The sequence below is a fragment of the Dendrobium catenatum genome, unplaced genomic scaffold (assembly GCF_001605985.2).
Source record: "Dendrobium catenatum unplaced genomic scaffold, ASM160598v2 fragScaff_scaffold_421, whole genome shotgun sequence".
NCBI classification, from domain to species: domain Eukaryota; kingdom Viridiplantae; phylum Streptophyta; class Magnoliopsida; order Asparagales; family Orchidaceae; genus Dendrobium; species Dendrobium catenatum.
This window is the reverse complement of record NW_021318883.1, coordinates 533977-544960: the sequence shown is the minus strand read 5'-3', so window position 1 is coordinate 544960 and position 10984 is coordinate 533977. Positions and strand designations below refer to the sequence as shown.

The 10984-nt window shown below is 38.2% G+C and overlaps 1 protein-coding gene across 2 annotated transcripts; it reads right to left on the bottom strand.

Moving 5' to 3' along the window:
* Window positions 1-5524: 5524 nt before the first annotated feature.
* LOC110110333 (splicing factor-like protein 1) lies at window positions 5525-10197 on the bottom strand. 2 transcript variants are annotated; one of them, XM_020841752.2, is made up of 2 exons: window positions 7556-10197; window positions 5525-7194 (listed from the first exon to the last, which is right to left on the bottom strand). In XM_020841752.2, exon 1 carries the CDS (start codon window positions 10021-10023, stop codon window positions 7591-7593), a length of 2433 nt encoding a protein of 810 aa, XP_020697411.1. In that variant the 5' UTR covers window positions 10024-10197; the 3' UTR covers window positions 5525-7194; window positions 7556-7590. The 2 variants fall into 2 exon arrangements, with proteins under 2 accessions (XP_020697411.1, XP_020697417.1); XM_020841758.2 differs by having other exon boundaries at window positions 5525-7093.
* Window positions 10198-10984: the final 787 nt, after the last annotated feature.

Genomic DNA, 10984 nt, shown 5'->3' with positions numbered 1-10984 from the left:
ACAACATAAGTTGAAGTGACCTTCCATTTTTTATTTCTTCCTTTGTATTTGTTGTATCTAAACTCTCTAGAGAAAAACTCTAATTGATAATGACGAAGAAATATTTCTAATCATTGTTATTTTCATTTAGTTTGAATGTCTTTATTATTCTCATCACTTATGTCATTGAATGTTATAAGCAAATGAGTTGAGCAGATATTCTCGAAATAATTTATCTAAATAAGTTTAATAAAATTGAAGAACTTAATGTGACTTCAAAAAGGTTGAATTGGCTGACTAAAAATTATGATAAATAAATTCTTAAAAACCTTATCGAGCATCTTCATGAAATAAATAGTGTTAATTAATTCACTTGATATATATATATATATATACTTCAAGTTTTATTTGACATTTTATATTTTTTGTAACTATAGATAAGTGATCTCCTACAATGGGTCTCTCCTTAGGCCAAAGATTTTCTCATTGCATAAATAATCATTTAAATACAACAATAGAATTGATTGCTTTGATTTTTAATGTGAAAAGTTCTAGCGCTTGACTTTTAGTTTATAAGATACTTAAGATTCGTTGCATGATGCTTGAATTATTCATCTTCAAAAAAACCCTAGAAAGTGAATACTTAGAGTCGCCAATTCCAATTCAATAAAAATCCGAATTGATAAATTTTATGTTTGAGAAAGTGCCCAAAGGATTGTAACTTCAAGATCAAAGATAAATCCTAAATATGGGATATTATTTACTTTAATTCATCAAATGTATGTTTTTTTTTATAATTTTAATGAAACTCATGCTCTAAATTAAATATAAGATGTGACTACATTAAGTGCAAATTATCTATCTACCTAAGACCTTTTGTTCTCCTTCAGGTAGTAATCTCATGACTTATAAACTTCACCCTAAGTCGATATCACTTTGATCCCAAGCTTAAGTTAATATGCCTTTTGATTTATCATCTAAGTACTCATTATAAAATAAGTTTTAATATTGACCAAAATCTCAAATATTTTAACAATCAATCTTGAAGTTGGTGGCTTCAAGTTGAAAGCCAATTATTGACTTTTAAATCAAACATCTTCAATAGTTTCCCTATCTTTTCTCTTCTTTTTTTTAATAAGTATCCTGAGATTTTACAAAATGACGAGTTAACCAAATTCTACAAGTTCATTCCAAGAGATGAGTTCATCAAGTTCATTTTGAGCAAGTGAGCTCCTTGAAACCATTCTAAGGGAAGGCTTCGTCAAAGTCAATTTGAAGCATGAGTTCCCCAAGTTCATTCTGAAGAACAACTTTGCTAATTCCACAGTTTTTTAAAAACTTTTTTTTAAGTGAAGTTATTGGTATGTAACTTCTTTATGTAATTGGCACATAGAAGCAATCAAACTCTATTCATTGAAAAAGCTCATGCATTTAAAAGAAAAATTTTTCTAGAGGGACTCTTACAATGTAAAAAGTTCTCAAATCACTGTGTCCCATAGTATCTCTTTGTTGATGTGTGTTTGTATTCGGTAACCACTAGTACTTATGTATGGTCCTTCTCTACGTTAACCTGAGTTCACTGAGTATCAATTGTCTAGTAGTTGCATCATTTTTTTTTTCAAAACAAGATTTCAAGAAAGAATTACTTCTCACAAATATTAGGATCATAAAAACTCGCAACTCCTAAAATGAGGTTTGAATTCTAAATTCTTTCAGTAAATCAAGGCAAATTTGAAGTCCTCACTCATTCAAATTCTTCAAATCATTGAATACACATTCTTCAAAAGTTAAGGCAGCCATAACTTTTTAAATATGGAGATTATATTCAATGGGTAGCAAAGCATATTATTGTGTGATAATGCAAATAATGTTCACCCAATCACTAAAGATTAGGGGTGTCAATTCGGGTCGACGGGTCGGGTTCCGATCGAACCCGACATGACTCGGGTGTAAACGGGTCAACCCGAACACGACCCGTTTAGCTAAGTGGGTCAGGAAATTAAACCCGGACCCGACCCGCACGGGTTCCCGGGTTGGCCCGACCCGACCCGATGACCCATTTGATTCAAAAACGGGGCTAGACGGCGAGTGTGAGGCGCCAGAGGCGGTGCCGGAGACGCTGGTTGCCTGGCTGCACAGAGGTCGCCGGTCGTTGGTCGATGCGGACTCGAGTAGCATGCCGGACGCAGGAACTGCCAGGCGCCAGCACGAGGCAGGGGCTGACAGGCTGAGGCGGTGCGACGCCAGTGCGAACAACGGCTACTAGTCCGGTGCGAACTGCGTGTGCGACTGCCGATTGCGACGAGGTGTTGACGTGGACGGCTGTCAGCTGGCCAGGCGACATGACTGACGTCCGATCCAATCGCTCGAGTTGAGACCCGAACCCTATTTCCCTCCCAGCCCCACGCGATAAAAATTAAAAATGAGCGGGTTATCGGGTAAATTTCGGGTTACAGGGTTGACCCAGACCCGACCCATTTTTTAAACGGGTCGAAAGTTTAGATCCGAACCCAACCCGTTTGTTAAACGAGTCGACCCTAACACGGATTTTTCGGGTTGGGTTCGGGTCGGGTCAATAATTGACACCCCTACTAAAGATGTTGCGGTTCATAAAACTAAAAAAACTTATGGCAAAATTTTTAGCCCATTTCCTTTTATGGTTTCAACTTTCTTACGCAAAAAACAGAAAAGTAACTTTTTCATTGCTTTCACTTGTCCATTACTGAGTGATGCACTTAATCCTAGCTTTAATCGAACGCCCTAGATTTGACAGTATTCTTCAATTTTCTTATATAAAATTTATGACCAGTTCTCAATAATTTATTACCATTGATAGACTATATCGACAAATTACATTGAACTAAATAAAGCTATAAAGAACTTCGCTAGTAGCTTTGTCATTGCATTTACTTTAATCCACTTTATGAAGTAATCAATGATCACCGGAATAAATTTCCTCTAGTTGTTAGGGTAAAACGACCAACTTCAACCATTCCCAATAAAGTGAAGCCCATAGACTAGAAATTAGATGCATCTTCTGGAAAGGTTGGAGTTGAATTAGAACAAATTTTTTTATATCGGATGCATTGCTTGGAGAATTATTCTGCATTATTCCTCAAGGTTGTCCAAAAATAGCCTTACCTCAATATTCTATTAATAAGAGTTTTTCACCTATATGACTTTCGCATTCTCCTTAAGCTAACATCCTAGGTAGTTGTAAATTGAGAGTATCAAAAAGATCCCTCTCTTAAACATTTAGCAAGTATGGCTTGCGTGATAATTAGTTCTAAATCTTTCACTTCTAAAATTCCTCGCTAAAAATTAACGATGAAATTCTTCATATTCCCTTAATTCTTGTCTCATTCTAAACAATACTTGAAAGTTATTCAAAGGCTTTTGAAAGCTTGAAAAATGAGTAACAAATTGCCTTTTGAATTCCGCAACGAAAGTTACACTTCCAATTGGGAGTCAGGAGAATCACACTAAGAGTGACACCCTGAATGTTATGAAGAACAATCAACGCTATAAATCATCATTAATGTTAAAAACGAACTCAGTAAACAAAATAAGCAAAATGGTCGGCTACATCTATTTTCTCAGTTTTATGAATCCAAGTGAGAAATTTTGAAGTTTTTTTAAGGTTGTGCCTCAATAATCACCATAGAAAATGCATTCTTCAACTGAAATTGATGCTTCTCATCCATTCAAGGTGGAGTTTCAACACAAATTTCACAAAGATAAGGCTCGCCAATTGTTAGGATTGATGTGAATGCTCTAAAACTCAGCGGATGTCAATGATGGCGAATGATAGTTTGAAGATTTATCCTCAAGAATTTTTATTTGCAGTGGTTTTTGGAATCCGCTTCATAAATCCTTGAATTATTCTCGTTAGCTTTTCCTTCAAATGACTTAATTGTCTACTAATGACATTTTTGGTTCTCCATGAAGATTGGTTTCTACCTATCACCCTACCTTTCTATTGCTTGACATAAAGTTCTAGCCATTGATCCACACTCATCACACCTTAAAAGATGTTGGATCTGAATTTTTTCATAGGTGACACCAATACCTTACTAATAAAAATGGATATAAAACCAAAAAGGAAATAAAAGAGAACATACAGTGAGAAGCTCTAAAAATTTACTTGATTGTCAAAAAGTACAGAACTTCTATGATTGATTAAATGCATCAGGCTCACTCTCTAACCCCCTATCTATAGATTCAAGTATACATTAAATGCAATAAAAAATTAAATTATATGGCAAGACTTAACAAATACTTGTTATAAAATGAATAAACTTAACTAACTTGTAACTTTCTAATTACATAAAGAATTCACGATTAAGTCTAAGGATGAATTTAGCTGAAGTCAATGTCGACTTCACTTGAAATTGATGAATTCTGATAATATCTCAAACAGCTTTACTTTAGACTAGCGAGTAGCTTTAAACTATGATGAGTTCATCTAGAGAGTTGGGCAAGTAGCCTTGGAACTTAGACGAGTCAAGAGAATAGTTTCAGTGACTTTGATTGATCACTGGACTGGGCCACGTATATGTTGGTTGAATATACAGAGAAAGTTATTGAATAGCCATGGCTGACTAGAATGCATAAGAGGATTTGCAATGGTACCTGGTGACTTCTATTTTATTTTGAATTATATCATTTCACTAGCCAATAGCTTTGAACCCGGTTCGTGAAGATCAGCAAGGCTTAATGAACTTGGCTTTGGATGGAGGGCACACACATCTATTCCTATGACATTCTCCTATTTCAAATGGTCCTCTTGTTGATTTCTCCAAGAACCATGAAATCAGGGATCTTCAACATTACATAATAAATTATCCAGAACTAGAATTATTTGAAAGCAGCATCAGAACATCACACAGGCTATTACAACAATCAAATAAGCTTCCGCATACAAGTTTCCAATTCCTCAAAAATTACATAAAAGAATTGACCATCTTGATCTAAACCTTGATAAAACAAATGATCAATTGTGTATACAAACACTAATAAAATATCAAAATGATGCAGAGTCAATTAAATAAAAATGTTGAATGTCTTGTTGAGTTTATCAAATAACAGATTAGTTTGCATTATAAACATGAAGAATAATGATGGAAGAATACTAACATTTGCATGCTCTGACCAATAAGGTTTGTAATGCCCAGCATGCAGAAGATAGTATTAGGTTGACCAAGAAAAGTTTATGATGGACCTAGCCATCTTGATTGGCAAGCACCTGCAAGTCAACCTAATTTTTCTTCAGTGCAATGTAATTCTTGGCCTATATCAAATCCTAGTATTAGACTAAGTCTTCTGTGGCTGTTTAACTATGGTCAACAAAAAGGTTTAAAGATTTGTTAAAACTTGTAGATTATACTTCATTTAAGATTATACTTCATTTAAGACATTAAAGCAAAAACATGACCACCGATCAAGCAAAGCATACAAAGACAATATGCAAAATCAGTCTCCCATTTCCTCGAACAAACTTATTCGAACTGTAAGCAATGACGAAGATTCTAGCTAGACACAAAGATAAGGGCATAAAAATGAGACATTCCAAGTAAAAGACTACAATCTGAAGCACTTGTTTTTACAGACTACTCATTCAACCTAGTAATCTGCACACTAATTTTGCTGTATTCTCCTCAGGAAACTCTAAAATTCTACCTAAAGTCGATAGATTTCTCAAATAGGTACAATGGAAATCCTAAATACATACGAAACAATACACCTCAAAACTCTCCTCACCAATGTGCATCTGCACCGATAATCGTAGTATGATTAAAACAAAGAGAGAGAAATAGGAGAATACATCCGGAGATCCTAGCATGAGCTGTAAGTCCCTGCTGATGGACCACAACCTGATGTGAAGCTGCTATGAACATAGTAACCCAATGTCGTACCTTGGCCAAGCTTATCAATCTTCGTAACAGAGATTTCACAAGTCAAGTTATTAAGAACAAGAAAATGAATCAGTAGTGCTTCCAAATGGAAAGAACAGTATGTAAAAACAAATAAGTCCTCGAAAGATTTGGAAAAAATGTATTTCAATGGCATAAGAACCTAAAAGGAGAAGCTTTACATGCAAAAAATTTTATGAAAGACTTAAACACTCTTCATTTTGATTGTTAAATATCTATTGTACAATTAATAATGATCTTTTGGTATAAACCGTTATGAGGTTGATGCTGATGTTGCTTTCTCTGGTGAAGGGAAATGATGGTACGATAAAAAATACAAAAATAAGTAGTAGTTGTTAGGGAATGAAAGGTAGGAGAGAAAATAATGTGATAATACTGAGGGAATGGGGTAAAGTAAGCAAATTTAATCAAAACAGACACTTCAAAAGACAACAATCACAAGAAAAGAAGGAAAATAACATAACTAACAAATTAAAGAGTGAAAGAAAAAGATATCATCAAATCAATAAAAAAAATTCCTATGAAAAGCTGAAAGAAAGGAAATAAACAATCTGCATGCCCACAAATACATGCATAAGTAACCAGCTTATGCATTTGTCCAACCTGCCAAAGAAAATCTTGGAAAGCAAGTTAGACACAATAATTAGCTAACAGAAGCCAAACAATATTCAAGTAGATGCAACATAAATATTACATAAAAAACCTGTCTCATCCATGCCATCAAAAGAATGCTAGTAGCCCCCATGCTGATGTCACCAAACAACAATCAGAGGTGAGGGTCAGAGGGCAAAATTTGAGGTTAAATAAAAAAAACAAAGCCAAACATATATTAGAAAAAGATGAAGGGGCATAAAAATGTAAACTAAAACAGCTTGTTCTAGACAAGAATAAATAACAAAAAACTGTCAGTTGATAAAAATTGACAAGCCAGAATAGAATAGAACAGCATCTGATCATAGATCGATGACTCCACAAGGCTAGTCATTCACATCCTACAGTAAATGAGTATGGTTAAGTAGCAGAAAATCAATTACATAAATATCATGAAAAATAATTAACTCATCAGCACCCAATCTCTGCAATCACCATAATAATAAACAAGTGAGTCCCAAAGTTGCAATTAGCTGAAGTCATAGCAAGAGGAAACAATTCAGGTTCACGTTAGCACCAAGACCCCAAGCCTGCCAAGATAAATGGTCAACGACAGAGTATTAAGTATATTGATTGAAGTTCAAATTGCAAAATGCAGAACTATTCATTTTGAAATCCAGCACCAGCTGACCTGGTAAAAATAAATAGTTAAATCAATCAGTAAAGCTTGCAAATAAAAGTTATTGAACGCATAACTGAAAAATATAATATACAATTTTACGAAATGAAGACTTGGTTTGGTAATATCCTGATGTGCTAGCTGTAGGAAATAGCCTTGTTACTATCGCAGAAATGGTTTGTTCTATAAGTACAGTGCCCAAGTTCCTAAAGCTATAAAAGAGATGTAGATGCAGTATAATGATTTCCTAAGCATGTGTTCCACACAATTCAAAATCATAATATCTTGTTTTTTAAAAGATAAGCAACTTTAAAGCATTCACAGACAATGAATAAAACTTCTGAGTAAATCAAGTACAAACATTAGGGCATACCTTGCATGATGACAACCACAGTAAAATAATTGCCATCACTTCATCCCAGACATGAAGTTTTCATACTCAGTATCCACACCATTAGTTGTGTATTGTTCTGCAGATGCAAGTTGAGAAGAAGCTGGATTTGTGGCCCAAGGAAAACTTGCCACAGTCGCAGGTTGAGAAGTTGACTGATTTGAGGCCGTACTTGAATCAGATTGAGGTGCACTTGGATTTGAGGCCCATGGCACATTTCCTACGCTCTGAGTATGGTCATAATTGAGAGGAGGTGCAGGAGGCACAGGATTAAAATAAGTTGGATAACCATATGAAGGTGTTGCATATGGTGGAGCGCTATATGGTGCACTGTATACTGGAGCAGACGCAGGTGGGGTAGCTGCAGTGGTACTCTGAGCTGGAACCCCGGTAAGAGAATTCAGGGTTGAATCACTAGAACCCGGAGGTGCAGGAGGCGCAGTGATCGGAGGCAGAGGAGGGTACTGCCCTACATAAGTAGGTATACTTTGTCCTGGAACTAGAGAATACATGCTTGAACCAGGTGGTGGTGGTGGCGGCGGCGGTGCATAAGGTGCATAAGGGTAGGGAAGTGGGGGTCCCCATGGAGCTGAAGTACCAACATAACTTCCTGGGGGAGGGGGCTGAGCATTTTCCACAGTTCCAGCAATATAAGGTTGCTGTGATGGATACCCACCACTTGTTCCATCATGAGTTGGATAAATGGATGCAGGTGGCGGAGGTGCAGGACCTGGCGGCACAGCAGGCTGAGGAGGCTTCCCAGCTACTCTCACAGCTATAGTCCTCCCATCCAAATGATATCCATGCATGCTTGCTATTGCCTGATTGGCCATTGACATATCTGCATACTTCACAAAACCATAACCTTTGCTAAGGCCGGTAATTCTATCCTTAATGACCTTAGCCATTACAATATCACCAAAAGAAGCAAATAATCTAATCAAGCCATCATCATCAAGGTTAGGTGGTAGGTAACCAATATACAAATTAGTCTCATCATACTCCTTCTTCGCCCCAGTGCTACCAAAAGCCCAAGGAGGATTTCCAGAATTTGAACCTTGAATAGACAATGTTGAGCTCTGCTTAGTTAAGGATTGAGGTGCAGAGCCACCGAGTTCGGCTAAGAAGTTTTGGTACTCATCATCCATTTTTTTTCCAGATCCTTTCATCGGGCAATCAATGGTCGGGTGACCTCCATCTCCGCAAATGCTGCAAAGAACATCACTCTTAAAAGTAGATGTGCGGGCAGGACAAGCATACTGTCTATGACCTTGCTCACCACACAGCCTACAAAACTCTTCTTCCTTGATTGTCCCATTGAGTGCGGCAAGTTCCCTAAGCTGCTGCCGCTTGTGTTCATTCAGGCCTTCATCAACAGGATGTAGGAGTTTCTCCACCATGCCCACAGCCTTATCAAGTGCCTCTTGAGTCTCAGCTTCAACAAATACATGAAGATCTTCATTCTCCGAAGGATCAGGCTTTATGTCTCTCTTCTGCTGTAGCCTTCCCTCCTTCACTGATCCCTTTCCTCTGATTACAATTTTTGCACCTGTTTCCTTCTCCATTCTCTTCTGAGTGTTTCCCCGAGGCCCAATGATGAGTCCAATGAAATTATAGCCCGGGTATTCCTTCATAGGGATATACAGCTTTTTATGAAGCTTGGGAGGCCGATAATCTGCAGGTGGTCGGAATGCCGGGTTCTTCTGAATCAGTTTTGAGATAATCTCCTGCCTCTCTTTCATCAGCTTTTCTCTTGCTCGATACTCCCTAGTGTTAATCCTGATGCCCATGTTATCATAGATTGGCTCCGGGGAGGGAGACCGAGCACATTCAGGCATTTCATCAAGCGGCAACACAGACTGGAGCTTGCGATTGATCTCAAGAAGTAGAATATTGAGCGTTTGTACCTCAGGGTCAAGGTCAGCAGTGAAGTCCTTCATGAAATCGGGGAGTTGGATTACAGGAAGAGGCTCGTCCTCAGCCCACCGAGACTTCCTCTTGCGACCAGTGCCAGATCCATCACCACCGTTCTGTTCGGAAGAATCCGTATCCCATCGGCTTCGCCGTCGTCGCCGACTGCTCGTCTCCTCTTCCCCCCCGGAGCAATCCCTGTCGGTTCCGCTGTAGGCCTTAGGAAGGTTGGTGGTATCTGTGAAAATAGGCTTCTCAGGGGCATCCGTCCTCTGTGGATCGTGCTTGATGCTAGAGTCTTCAAAAGTATGTAGGGTTTCGGATGAGGGTGGAAGAAGGGGGTAAGGATCTAGGGTTTCCGGTGGTGGGGAGATCTGGGAAACATTAGATTCCCCGGCTTGACCGTCAACTTGGGCAACTTGTTGCTGAGGGTGAGGCCGTGGACTGGAATCATACGATTCAAGTTTTTGAGAGGACTGCTCAAACGAAGGAGATAGGGTTTGCGCCTGGGAAGAGAAGGACAAAGCGGGAACCTCCATCGAACAGAGAGATCAGCGATCAGAGGACGAGCTAGCGTGTAAGGAGGAGTAAGAGATAGGGAGAGAGAAAGAGAGGGGGGCGGCGGAGGGAGACAGATTTGAGGATGGCAGAACCCAATATTCCAGAGAAGCTTATGGTTACGGCCTTACGAACGGGGCTTTAGCTCTGGAGAACTACGCGGCTAGACCCTTGAAAGTACAAATGATGAAATATGGACCTGGACGATTCTGACCGTCCGATCTGGAACGAGGGATAAGGATGGATTGTTAGCGAGAAACGTATTTGCGGTCAATGGTTTAAAGAAATTGAAACTTTTGTGAAATCATTATTAAACTCGAAATTGAGTTTAATAGATTTTGCTCCTCAAGATTTTTTTTGGCAGGAGAAGATTCTAAAATTTATTAGAATTTAATTATGATTTTTGTTACGTTATCATAAAATTATCTCGATCGGACACGAATCTCTATGCAAAAATCAATTCAGAAACTTCAAAAATTAAATCCGGAAGCATCCGAACTCCGATTTGAGCGAGCTTATAGTCAAACTGAGCGTCTCGGAAATACAAACCCAACGACACCAAATTCAACCCAATCCGAGACCAAATGAATCCAAATCAAGGACCCGAAGCACTGTTGGAAGGTTCAAACCACAATTTGAGTTACCAAACGGTCTCCGATTTTAACGAACTTATATCAAATCGAACGACTCGACGAGACAAATCCAACGAGCCCAAGTTTGCCAAATTCCGATATCACTAAGACCTTCAAATGTCTAATGAACGGTGCACGATCTAAGGGTTCAACATCAACCGTCCATTCGACCACTCCCTATTCGCACCTGACCTCACGCATATTTACAAGTCATGTCACTCCAGAAAAACTATAAATAGAGCCATCATTCTTCATAAGAGGGGGACCGGAGCAAGAATAGAAGAGGAGAAGAGAAGAAAGAAGATAAGTG

Bases quoted from the DNA above. Each gene is read 5' to 3' on its own strand.
- LOC110110333 (XM_020841752.2), bottom strand. From the start codon at position 10,023: ATGGAGGTTCCCGCTTTGTCCTTCTCTTCCCAGGCGCAAACCCTATCT.